At 38.4% G+C, this 14,091-nt stretch overlaps 1 protein-coding gene across 6 annotated transcripts in view; it reads right to left on the bottom strand.

Annotated features, from left to right (window-relative positions):
• lama2 (laminin, alpha 2) overlaps positions 1-14,091 on the bottom strand; it is a 231,551-nt gene that overhangs the window by 74,127 nt on the left and 143,333 nt on the right. For all 6 annotated transcript variants that reach the window (XM_026194235.1, XM_026194236.1, XM_026194237.1 and 3 more), the window contains 8 exons: positions 12,950-13,081; positions 12,031-12,135; positions 8,051-8,194; positions 3,056-3,232; positions 2,567-2,752; positions 2,202-2,320; positions 1,845-1,962; positions 15-167 (listed from right to left, as the gene is read on the bottom strand). In XM_026194235.1, the coding sequence (XP_026050020.1) occupies positions 15-167; positions 1,845-1,962; positions 2,202-2,320; positions 2,567-2,752; positions 3,056-3,232; positions 8,051-8,194; positions 12,031-12,135; positions 12,950-13,081 (1,134 nt within the window). The remainder of the gene's footprint in view (positions 1-14; positions 168-1,844; positions 1,963-2,201; positions 2,321-2,566; positions 2,753-3,055; positions 3,233-8,050; positions 8,195-12,030; positions 12,136-12,949; positions 13,082-14,091) is intronic.

Genomic DNA, 14,091 nt, shown 5'->3' with positions numbered 1-14,091 from the left:
ACACACACAGTTACCTGGCATATGGATGTCTCAGGGTCACAAGAGGAGGAGTGCCCACTGCACTGACACTGAACACAGCTGCCCATGCCTGTAGCCGTGGGCACGCTGGACGCTGGAGCAGATGCCAGGAAACCACTGCGAAGACGGTAGAATCCTGCAGCACACTCCTGCACGGAGAGATAATGGGAGCAAAGATTTAGATCAGAGACAAAGATTAAAAATAGAAGTAGACTTTTACAGGTTTGATGAAGTGTGCGTTCCCACGGTAACATCAAACTGTGCCTGGCACTGGAACACACTCACATAATAATCCCCAATCATTACTTCTCTGGGCAGTTGTTGACCCCTCTCTTTTTTTTTTCCGCACACACAAAGGTGTCTCCCTTCAGTAACTTTTGAACACAGGCACACACCCTCATGTACCTGCCAAATGCACACACACACACAAAACTGCATCCATTCATACACACACATACAGACACACACATGCAAGGTAACTCTCTCTTCCTCTCTCTCCTGCTCAGTAATAATTAATGGAGTCCATTTAAAGAGCCATCTGTTCCCTGTGCTAGCACTAAACGCCTGTTTAAAAATACTTTATTAACAACGTCGGCAGCTACAAATAGAAATGGCCATCTGTCAGCTAAGCCCTCAACAACCTGAACATTTTAAGTTTAGATGCCATTTTTAATAGTATCTGTAGCTTTTAAGTTATTTTTTTCCAGAAAATATGTGCTCTGAACAACTAATAAAATCCAACAAAGTGAAACAGAAGTTGAAGAACACAGTTAAAAGTTTGCCAGAAGACCTTGTATACCTTTAAGATTAACACAATAATGCCTAAACGACTTTTGGGCACTGCTGCCTAGCAGAATTAGCCAGAACTGTTGTGTCAGTGTATCATAAGCTGTGTCTTCAAAATCCTCATTAGACTAAAGATTGAGTCACAGCTATAAGATTTCTGCGGCTTAAGCAAAGGAGCTGGATGCAGCTGAAAGTCATTTGGTTGGACAAAATCGCAACTGAGTGGAGGAGATGCTCAGTGAGGCTTAATCCTGACTAACCAAAGTAAAAGAATAAAAAACAGAATAGAAAAACAGGAGGGTCTGAAAGGCACCGACAGGCTTAAAATGCTGAGCTAAATGTAAATTAGAAACTTTTGAGATAGTACTGAAAGCCATGTCTGTGCGCCCATTTTCCCCTCATTCTTTCTCATTGTGAGAGAAGCAGGAAAAAAAAATTCTTCCGAGCTCTGAAGGAAGCAGCCAGTTCAGCTCACTCTGTGATTAATGTTGAACTTTTATTAATTTAAATAGTTTTTCTTGTGATTTTTTTTGTAAGAATCTCACACTATTGTACTTTTTTTTTTGTCTTTTTTCATTCGTTTTAATGTTGCATCCTTTTTCTCAGCTGCACTCAATTAATTTCAACACACAACTCATATTGGGTTACAGGACCCAGCTAAAAAATGTGGCATCCCCAGGCAGAAGCAAAAAAAAAAAAAAAAAAAAATCTAATATCTCCGCTCATCTGTCCAAAGGACATTGCTCAATAAGTCTTTTGGTTTGTTCAGATACTTTGCAAACCATGCTGCCTCATTTTAGAGAGATGTCCTCGAATCTTTTCTATATGAGATAGTCTCCAAGTTTCACCTGTTTTTAAATTTTAAATGATTAATTAAAAAAAAAAAAACAGTTACTTGCAAATACTATGGAGCACTATACCCACCATCTGTAAGCTGTATATATTTACTGAGCTTCTTTTACAAGACCTTTGCAGATATTTGGTCTTCAGATGTGTGGTGTCATGTGTGAATGCATGCAGGTATTTAATTGTGTCCCCACCTCACAGGAAAGTCCAGAGTATCCAATTGGACAATCGCACTTCTCTATCTGGTGGGCTTTCTCGCTTTCTTTGGTTGGTATGCCCTCCTCGGCCACTGTCAGACTGACCTCTGAAATACTGGGAGAAAAAAAAAAAAAATCAAGAATCTTTGAATTTATTAGTTTAATGAACAAAACTCTAAAAAAGTAAAGTAAAAAAATAGATTTTAAAAAATTGCATTATTGCACCTGAAAACTTTTACAAAAGTAATGTTTATTTAGCCATTGTCCCAATGTGTGGAGATGGAGGATTAAGTTGTTCTGTGTGTGTGTGTGTGTGTGTGTGTGTGTGTGTGTGTGTGTGTGTGTGTGTGTTACCGGCTTTGTCTCATCAAGTTGCCGTGTGATGCCTTAATTAGGATGTAGTCCACGTAGAACAAAATGTCCATAAAGTCCTCTCGAGTCATAGTCCGTCCATCTGCAAATTTCCAATCATGCTGCACACACACACACACACACACACACACACACACACACACACACACACACACACACACACACACACACACACACACACACACACACACGATGAACAATCAACATCATCACTGCACTCAGTTTAAGAAACCCTGTTTGCATGGAGTAAAATAAACAATTAATTTTAAATTACTCCTACAGTATTTACTTCTACTGCTGCTACTACTACTATGAATTTCCTTATCACCTCTAAACCATTACTGTACCTCTGTCATGTCAATCTCATGGCGGGTGAGCTGACCAATCTGGAGTCCTGTTATGTGGCGTGTCATCACCATGTTGTGGTTAGGACCACCTTTAATAATGACCTGAGGCTCATAGGAGGAAGGACCGGTTTCTTCTCTGGCCTCATAGTACACAGCATATTTCAGCTGCCCCCCATATGCTGTGATCTTAAGAGAAACAATGACACAAAACAATCACCAACATTGTACTTATTGGATTTTTGAGCATTATTTTTGAGATTCTCTATGAATACCTTGCCGTTTTGTCTTACATGCATGCAAAACAACGGATCTGTACGCAATATATGAATGTATAATGAACGGCAGGTGTGACATGAGTTTTGCAATTATATTTGGAAAGACATGATGTTTGTTAGCGTCTATCACTATACACACACTATCTTGTAAATACCAAAGTAAAATCCAAGATGATACAAACAATAAAAAAAACCCCACTGTGATATTTCCTACCATAGAGCCTTTGAACTGCTCAGGCAGTTTCCAGTAGTATGGTTCAGACAGAGTTGAGGTGATAAGTTCTGCATGAATGATGATCTCAGGATGTTGGAAGCTAACTCCTGTTCTCGTCTCCACGGCGTTGGATTTATCCACCAAGGGGAGCACCGTCTGCTCCGGCTTCAGTGTTAACTGGGATACATAACCATGACAATATTAATGCAGTGGCCTGTGGAACCCAGCAGAATGACGCCAAAAGATATCGTTTAAGAGAATAATCCTGTTTTCTGTTCATACTGTTAGGGTACCTGATTGTACTGTTAATTAGAAAATTAAATAGCATAATACAAATACTTAGAATATGTACAACAGTTACTTTCAATGGCATAAGCCTAAAGAATGTGAACATGCTAAAAACTTTCTAACGAGCAGTGAAGGAGTCTGTGTTCATTGCGTAGCCTCTAGTATACGAGTGAACAGAATGTGTAACAATAACTGGACAGAGTGGTGTTTCTTGTCCTGTTTATCCACATACTTTCTTCACCTCCTGACGATGCTGACTCAAACAAAGCTCTTTCATCACCATCTTTTGATCTTTTTGCCATTTCAAATGGCTTTTGTCTGAGATGCCCAGACAAAATTTCAGCTTCTCTTATTTTTTTTTCTGTTTGCCGTCTTGTAATTGGGCCTCCAAAACGGTCCGAATGGAAGCACTTCCTGCACACACACTTGATTGAAACAGGATGGGAGTTTTTTAGAGAATCCTTCAAATGAGATTGAATAGATCTTGGCGTACTTCTCATCCTTTGAGGTAGGTGAAGACTTATCTGTGATATAACAATAACCTTTACTCCCGCTCTGAACCTAAATGCATTAAGAATTTCTTTACCGTGTTCACACTCTGTCTTGTACAAGGGAACACCTTCACTCTCAAAAATGTGTTTAAGCGACACATTAACAGATTATTCATTAGAAAAAAAAAACCCCCACTAACAATACAGAAGAAATCTCCTTTTTTCCTGTGGGTTATTAATGAGTGAAGGAAGTGTTTGTTTCTTTCTTCAGTAAATTGATAATTTTAAAATTTCTTCTCTTAGTGATCAAACTTTGTTCCTTTACATTCTAGATATAATTTAAATCTGATGTGCCAAGCTTTCTCTTTGATATAATATTTCAGTTATTACAAGCAGTCTGGAGAAAAACTACCCCTTTCATTTCCATTCTCTCCAGCTCTCATTTTATGTGTATATATTTCAATACTACTCGAATAATATCACAGTTTATTATTGACTGTGGATTGTGGTTCAGTGAAACACTTTAAAGAAAGATCCATCTGTCCAGAAGTGTTGATATGTGGATATTGCGTGAATAATATTGAGGCATTATGGAAGGGTTTTTTTTGGTGTGGTGCACAGATTTTCTGGAATCTATTAAGTTACTAAAGCATGGATATACTAGGAATATTGCCTGTATAAGTGAGGTAGTCACACATGAAATGGGAAACTGCTCGCTTCTTACTTAACTGTTACTCATAAGTTATTATTACATATTACTATGGCATACATTAATATAGAGTAATGGATTTCTAACAAAAATCTAAATAGAAATCAAATTAATGGTAAAAAATACAGTTTCGTACTGTCATTGAACAATCTGTGAATACACACCTCATCAGATATTAAAACACATTAAACTGCTGCCTTCATATATCTGTTTAAGTAACAGCGTATCATTAAGAATGTTTTTCTTTTTAATGCTCTAATCTGAGTGTTTAGTGTGTCACGGCGAATGAGGCAGGCCAAACCATAATGCCAGCATGTCACAGGTAGCAGTCTATCTATATTACAATATGTATAATCATGTGAAAGTTTTGAGCCACCCCTCATTTCTTTAGATTTTGCTAGGAAAATGAGAAATTTATTGAAACACGTGCAAACATGTTGGTTGTTGGTTTAAAATGGAGCACTGTAACAAAAAATAATTTCCCCCAGGGATCAATAAAGTATTCTGATTCTGATTCTGATTCTGAAACATAAATTTAAATATTGTATTAAAGCACTATATAAACTGAGTTTGTCCAATTCTAGCTATGTTTGGTAAGTAGTCTTCAGGAATAGTTCGCCACGCTTCTTGAAGGAAATTCAAAGCTCTTCTTGGAAGGTTGACTACCTTCTGCTCCAGTCTCAGTTAGGGGTTAGGGTTAGGCTCTAGGGAGGCCAATCCATGACTGATTGTGTTCCATTATGTGTTTTTCTATCCAGGTAGGGTTTTGCTGTATTGGCAGAGTGTTTGGGATAACTGCCAATGGTACCAACAACTCTGCCGGCACTTTTCTGCATTCATGATTCTATCGATTTTGACAAAAACCCTGACTCCATTGCCTGAAATGCAGGCCGAAGCATGACAGGGTATTACAGATCGCTGTAGACACTCACTGTTGTACCTCTCTCATGTCCTTCCGCATATATACAATGATTTGAACCAAAAATGTAAAATTTGGATTCATCACTTTACAAGACCTGCTGCCACCGATTTTCTGCCCAGTTCTTGTATCTCAGCTTTCCTTCCTAAGAATAGCTTCTAGATCAACAGTGGATCAACTGAAGGACCAGATGTATATCTCAGGTCCTGTGTCTCTGCTAAATTTCTTTCTATTTCCCAAGTTCATGACTTTAAGATGCTCTGCCTTTGTTTGCATTTCGTTCCCCCGCTGTAAATAAAACTCACTCACAGCTACTCAGTCATCAGTGCCTGCACTTGGGTCCACACTCCTCACCACTTCACACGTCTGCGTCAGCACCCGTGGCAGTTTTTTAGGTCTGCTTCTTCTTTTGTCCTCTTTTTTTGTCCAGTTTTGTCACATTTTTAAGGAGACTGGATACCGTGTGGCAATATGCCAAGTTTTCATCTAACAGCTCTTTCGGAATCACCTTTGTTGGTGCAGAAATGTGTTTTTATGCCTGCCAAACTGTGCTATCTTAGGCATGTTTTAGCAAAAGGCTGCTAGTAAAAGTTTTTTAAGATGCCTGTTACAGCTAGCCACAACAGTTGTTGATCCCTTGAGCATCAAGTGGCTTTACAGTCAAACAACGTTCCAAGGACTGGACTGAAAATGAGTGAAGAGGCATCTCATGTCTAAAGGAAAACTTTTGTAAAAAAGACCTGTGTTCAAGACCTCTTTAAAAATCACAAAGTTTGTATATAATATATATAATCAATGCATTATCTTTACAGTTTACCTACAGACTTAAAGCAAGCATGCATGCTTTTGTTTTTTCAGATATTTACAATGTTTTCTTTCTTCTATCTGGTGCTTTAATATTCCTAGTTTTCCCACAGATAAGGGAAATTCCACATAAAGGTAAAAGCTTTTACAGTTTTATGCTGGTGCAAATCTTCATTAAATATTCACCCATCTAACACTTCGTTTCCTCAAAAAAAGTTGTGTGCAGCAAGTTGTATGTGCGTAAAACCTCTATGTAATCCGATGTAGTGTGAGTTTTCAAGAGTGTGAATTAATGCATGTGTACTGTGTTTGCATAGTGTGTGTGTGCATAGTGTCCACTCATAGTGTGTGTGTATATATCCCACTTCACTCAGTGTAATCTCACGATTCAGTGGTTCAGAAAAAATCTCCCTCTTTCCAATAAACTCTCCATTTTTTTTCTCTCTTTCTGTCTGTCCACCCAGTCAACAATAAATGAAGTGAATGGTTGTTGTTCAAATGAGGCCTCTCGCCACCCTCCTAAAACTCTACGGGTTACCACGGAAACGGCAGTTTATTGCTGATTGCAACCATTTCTACAATAAAGGGGCCTTATTCAAAACACTCTTTCCTCAACAACTGATTGTAAACTTCCTGAGTGTCTTTCTAAATCTATCAGACCTCTCTTTTTGACTTCAAGTTGCTACATGTCATTTTCACGCCTATGTTTATGTTCTCTAAAACATGTACAATGGATGACTGAACAGCAGGAAAAGTTCCTTGATTATGTTGACAGTGTAGGAAATCTCATCTTTTCATTGTTAAAACAACTTCATACATTTTAGACACATTAACAGCTATGAATCCCAATGTTAGTCTTTAGGTAGCTTGCTAATTTAATAACTCAATACTTGCTACACAGGTTGCAATAACAACACAAAGTCTACCCAGAGAGGCAAATCTGTGAATACTAAGTGAATATCTGCTCTCAAAAGAGAAGGGACATTCCTTTGAGGATACAGGTGTTGACATTTTGGTCAAAGAAGACAGACGGTTAAGAGAGGAGTACAACAAGACATCTATGCTCACCTGGAACAACCATCATTGAACGCACACTCAAATCTTGACCCATGTGATCCTAACTGCTCACATATCTCCGTATCAGCTGCCAGAACTGAAGAAGTTTCAGGTGTGATGTGAAACATCTTCGAGAACCTCAAGAAGTCCAGATGGCTTCAACTCAAACATTTAAGTCTCCTGTGACTGAGAACCTACAGACACCTATTAACTCATTTAATAGCCTGTGAACAGCCCTGTTTGTGGGCAGCAGAGGGATTTGCAACTGCAGGACTTCTTGTTTCTGCAAACCAATGTACATAATGAGCAAAGGACATGGAGTCTACTTGGCAACGCTCGTATAATGTAGAGTCAGTTGCAGGCAGCCGGCTGCCAAATGAGTTATCTCAGCAAGTAAGCTAGTGTAGACAGCGTGTAAATCAAATAGGCAGCTTAGAAAACGACTGTCTACGTCCTCTTTTCTGACACACTACAGGCAAAACAACTCATAAGTGAACAAGGATACAGACCATAATATTAGCTTTAAAGTCACTAGAGACATCACCAGCATTTTGAGCAATATACAGCAATATTTTGCTTTTGTTGGTTACTTTATTTTTTAGAAAGTTTTTGGGAACAAAATAAAACACTGCTATCAAAATCCTCCAAATGTTTCAGAATTGACTTGAAATTAAACTTTCTTTGTCTTTTCATCCGTTAAACATTTCAAAAAACATACATTTACTTACCCACATCCTGATAAGTCCTTGCGCCTCTGTGCAGAAGTGGGTCAATCCGTAACAGTAACACCTGCTGCAGCCCAGCGGGTTTCGTAGGGATAACCCAAACGTGTCAGGCTTACAGTGATCGCAGTAGTCTCCCTCCACATTTTCCTAAAATGTGACACAGCAAATTAAAGCAACCTTTGAGCCAGTCTTTCTATGCATACTTTAAATGAAAACATTTCTTTAGGAAATACTTTAAATGACTCTTTTCTGCTTGAGGCTATAAAGCACATTTAGCTTAATAGTACTCTTGGGATCTAGTGTCTCACTCAAGAACATGTCAGCACGGCTGAAAGTCTAAACCCTTCAGATAAAAGTAGCAGTCCAGAAGTAGCCCTAGTTATGTGTTTACAGCAATTTAATGATTAATATCTTCTTAGATGTCATAAAAAGTTTAACTGATTAGTTTATATGCTTGCCAGGAAATGCATTTGGTGTCTTGGCTTCACTGGGGTGGCAATAAGAATCTGGACCGGCTGTTTACATTGTGAGTAAATAAGCTGAGACTCGACTGGTCTAAAATGGAATTGTGGACAGGGCTGTGCATTAAGCCTTCTCTCTGCAAAGGAAAGTTACAGTGCTGTCAACACAACATCATCCAATTAATGTTGAGTTCTGTCAAAAAGTCCTGCAGGTTAGTGAGAAAGGACAGAGGAGGGAAGAGTGGGAAGGTATAGTCAGGAAGTGAGGACCACGTTAGGATTTCTTCATTAAAAGTAAATCATTATGTCACTATGGGGGCTGCTTATCATAATCAACAACAGTTCTTTTTTTGGGAGCGGGGGGGGGGGGGGGGGTTGTATCACAAAAGAAAGAAAATCCCACTGCATGCTCACATACAGCAATACCAAAAAATCCACACATACCCACATTTGAATTACTGTAACTACTGCTCATAACTGTATTATACTTTATTCAGTCCCTGTACAGCCCCGAAGGTAGGTGCACAGTGACAGTTTTATTTCCTTTAATTGTTCTTCAGATTCCCTACAATTGTTAACCTAAATGCACTATATACTGTACTTCCTTACTTTAAAAAAAAAGATGTACCCAAAGTCGTTAGTGTTGTTTTCCTTCACTGCTGACACACTGATCTCTTGTATGTCTTTAGTCTTCAGAAAGTGGAATGCAGCTCAGGTATGACATTCCACGTTGGTGTTGGAGATATTTTATTAATAGTTAGTGGTAGCAGTTATTAGTAAGTTGTGGATAGCGCAGTGTACTTAGCTGTGGTCTGCTGGTGGAGCAACATCAAAGCTTGTGTGACCAACGGACCAAATAAACTGATCAGGGGAGCTCTATGATTGGCTGCAAATTGGACACTTTTTAAGCTGTGGTTGAGAGGAGATCATGGAACAAACTGTTATCCATCATTGATAATCCTGCACTGCACCTTTTGCACTGCTTACCAGACAGGCAGCAGAGCAGCTTCTATAACAAGGACACGTATCGGAAATATTTCAGAGCAATAATTCTTTACAACGCTATTTTATTACTTTAAATGCTGTAACAAAAGAATGTAACAAATATGTGGTAAGTATTTCCCATTCTTATCCCTCTGAAAAGCTCCCTGGCTACTTAGCTGTATATTTATGATCACTGTTCTGTGGAATGATGTAATCTCATCCAATACATTTGGCTGAATCCGAGCGCACAGAATGTGCCTGTTTCTCATTCTGTATTCTATTGCTTCTGTCAAAAGTGAAGGCATCGATAACATTTTGATAGGCTGATGGTTTTCTTTCTTTCAGAACTCTACTGTTTCCCTTTTGTAAGTTTTGTGAACAACAGCCAACATGCATGCATGTTCCCCTTCATGCAGGGGAACATTCTTGACTTGATGTGCAACATTCATCATGTGTCATTCATGACACATGAATGACACCAGTGTGTGAATGTGTGTGTGAATGGGTGAATGACTGGATATGTAAAGCGCTTTGGGGTCCTTAGGGACTAGTAAAGCGCTATATAAATACAGGCCATTTACCATTTACCATCATGCATATGCTGAAGACTTTCCTACCAGATTGTTCATTAATGTTTATCTCTGCCTGCTTGCTTTATTAAAAAAAAATATTTAGATTGCAGCAGCTTTTAATTTAGGGGTTAGTAAGTTATGACATGATTTCGTTTAAGTTTTAATGTTAAAGCACAAAATTGAAGAGCAGTGATGTGCCTGATGATATAACGCAATGTAGGTAGATCACATGCTAGGCAGAGAGGTACACATTAACATACAGGATGTCTACATACAGGAGACAGGTTACTAATGACCGAGTGATTGCAAGTCAACCTCCTACCTTTTCAGAGAGAAGATGACACTCAGTAATGTAAAGCCTCATTACATGCCATGAATCAGGTGGTATATGTGTGTGTATGCGCAAAAGGTTTGCATTTTTGCGTGTGTCATAATGTGACCAGTAAGTGACAGCAGAGATGAAAAGTGATGCCAGGTGGACCAGTCTCTATCAAATATGTGAAAGTGTGTATCTTCAGCAAGGTAATGATGAAAAGAGTGCATATGCAGTAATGCGATCACCTTGTCAACGTGACGATAAGAGGTGTAAAATTTAAGCTTTATATGTGTGTAACTCCTGTAAAAATGTGCCTGTCAGGGTTTTTCCAAGGACAGAGAGAGATGATGGTGATGGATGAATCAAATTTCAGTTTTCTCAGGTAGAACATTTAACTACTCTGACTGTAACTCAATTTCTGTTTCTCTGACACACAGACAGGACAAATCTAGGAAACATCAGATGTGTATAGTTCACACATACAGATGCTAAATCAGAAGCAGTGCAGGGATAATGCAAGCATAACTATTCATCAAGTAAAGTTACTACTGCACTGAGACAATTTGACCATGATCAAAAAGACCCCTCTACCGGGATGAAGAAAATGTTTCGAATTAAGAAAATTGAGCTAAAGCTTAGTAATTTTGCCACATTGTGTCTTGTGGAAAAAATATGATTTCAAAGATAGTCAGAAAAACAACATTGGATATTTTTCAGGTAAATATGAAATCGCTATTTCCAACAAGGGAAATAAGGGTTGGTGCTGGAAAGTGGTAGAATCTCACCTTCTGTGACAACACTATTTCAGTGAGTATCAGTCAAAGTGAAGAGTACTGCTGACGGACACATGACAAAATGGGAAATATAAAGGAGGGTGTGGTGGGGCGTGATCTGAGTTATTCTTTGTGTTTCCTGGTTTTCCCCTGGCTCCCAGCAGTTTAGATTTATGCTTTACCTTTTGACCTTTCTTTGTTTGGGACTTATATAAGCAATAAAAATTTACTTCCCATTTATTCATTCTGCCTCTGATGTCCTGCATTTGAGTTCTGGTCTGCAAACCATGACAGCATCTTTATATCTGTTAGTGTACAAGGTGTGATGACAACGTTTTGGGACCCAGGCCATAAAATTTATCTGATCTCTCCTCCAAGATTATCTTCACACACACACCACAACTATTTTTAGATCACTTCCTGGAAGTTCTGCTCTGTCCTTTCGCACTTTTGCAAGTTTTCTGGCTCGTTTCACTGAACTTTTTGATCACACCTCATACGTTTGCATGTATGTCTCTTCCAGTATATGGAGGTCATCGTGCGCAGATGTCAGTCATACTCGGCACGGTGACATTTGCTGGAATAATTACATACAAACACACGCGCACACATATACTTTAAAACACAAACATGGGCAGGCTCCCCACAGAGACAGAAAGGACAGCGAAAGCATGCAAATTAGGTTTTAAATCTGCACTGACATTTAAAATCTAACCTATCATCTCTGCGAGGAGTCAAAATAATAAACAGCACATGCTTTTTCTCGCTTTCCCATAAAAACATTCACTGGACACTGCCAGTATCTTGCCAGAAAAATAAATAAATAAATAAATGAATAAAATAAGTCTTTAACATAATGTGAAAAGGTGGCTGTTACCTTGCAGCTACATTTTCCTGTTCGATCTGCACAGCCACAGGCTCCTCTCTCCTGGTCGCAAGTCTGGCTGTCCGATCCTGCGATGTTGCACTTGCACTGGACGCACTGTGGGGGAAAAAATACAGCAAGTTTTTGCTATCAACAACATGACAGGCCTTAGAGGAGGGAGCAGAGTGTGTCCTAGCTTTATGCTTCACTAAACAACTTACTCCAAAATGAAAATGTTGCCATTATCTTCTCACTCCAATGTCAACTGAGAATTTCAGACAAACACCAGAACCAGAATTTTTCTGGTTTGAAAAGTGTAAAAAAACAACTTTTTTCTGAACTTTTTAAAGAGTGTCTTCCTTGATTGATTCAGTAACCGTGCTAAAAACAAAACAACTCCTCTATCATAAGCTACACAACAAAGCCAAATGACAAATATAAGATCATGTATAAACTTTCAAAGTCTTATCAAAGAAAGACTGAAACAAAACAAAAAAATGGCAATAATGTCCATTTAAGCTTTGATTAAAATGTCACTCTATATTTAAGCTATAGGATGTTTTTTTTAATAATTCATTTTCATAAAAGGCACCTGTGATACAGAAATATCAGCACGTCTTGAAAAGTTTGGCTCTGCCATAAAAATGATCTAATACTGGCTTCGATGAAACTGTTGGACTTTTATAAATAGGAAAGGAAACAAATGCTTTTATTCAGGTTTTCAGTGCTCATAAAATTAATGACAACAGCATCGTCATGTCTATGAAAATCTATTTTGCTTGTCCAACTATAGCTACAAACATTATCAAGTCCTAATGACTGAATCCCCGTAGGGATTCTCTCCAGCGTCTCGTCTTTCATGTCAGCAGAGATAAAAGTGACATTTATGACAATATGAGAAATATTAGCAGCTTTAATCTGGACCATTTACCTGAGGAAAGTCTCTGTATCCAATCTGGCATTCATTGCATTTATCTCCTCTGAAGGAGTCGTGACAGATGCAGCAGCCTGTGTTTACGTTGCACTGCTGGGTCACTGAGCCGATCACATTGCAGCCACACTCCTACATATAAACACACAAAAAACCCAAATTCTATTCAGACATGAAAACATCAAAGAAAAACTTTGTATGTGTATAACACAAACTTGTATCTTAGTGCAACGATTCAGTCACGGTTTTGTGTCCACAAAGTGAGCATGACAACTTTACATGTATGCATGAGTGGAGAGAAGAACCTCCACTTGTTACAGTGGACATCATTGTATAATGCCATGTTCCCCTAATAGATGTTGCAATTAAAGATGAAAACACCACAAAAAGTAGATATTTGTTTTGCATGCTCAGAAGCAAAGACTGCAGATGGACAAATATCATCAAGTAAACTATGTCTCTGCTGAAATGAGAGGAACTACGACAGAATCACAGCAAGACTTTCAACTCCGAATCGAAATTTTTTAAATAGGAAATCTTGATCTACTGACCCAAAGTAACACTGTTAGAGTTAATAACCCAATATTCAGCAATATTTTATGAGCTGATGACATTTTTTTGTTTTGAGCATCTCCACATGACCTTGAAATTAACTTTTTTTTTGCTCGCTCTGTGTTTTTCTTCCTGTTGTGCTTTTACTGAGACCTCATTGACATCTAGGTTGTAGCTTTGTGATTTTCTTTGTTTTTTTTATCATGTAGATTTGTCTGATTCCTCTTCTCTTAGTTGTCCCGGTGTACTCCTGTGGATTAGGTTGAAGCGTCTAATTACTAGTAGCCTGTTCCTGTTTCTAATAGGTTACTGTTATCGCTGCCTCACGGCTCATTGGTCAAATAGTTTCAGAGCAAAACAACACCTTCTAAAGCACAAAAACAAGATAAAGAAAAAAGCTGAGTAAACCAACACAGTAATAGAAAACAAAATGCCAAAGAAAGGGAGCATGTAGAGATCAGTTGAATGAGGAATAAAGAACTGAAAGCAGGTTATAAGAGTGTGGAAACAAGGCAAGGGTAGTCCAAAAATTACCTACATACACTATACATAACATAATAACATCATATACACAAACAATCACTTAACTT

This window comes from Astatotilapia calliptera, chromosome 15 (genome assembly GCF_900246225.1).
Source record: "Astatotilapia calliptera chromosome 15, fAstCal1.2, whole genome shotgun sequence".
NCBI lineage: Eukaryota > Metazoa > Chordata > Actinopteri > Cichliformes > Cichlidae > Astatotilapia > Astatotilapia calliptera.
The sequence above is the reverse complement of the archived record's forward strand: the minus strand, read 5'-3'. Positions and strand labels throughout refer to the sequence as shown.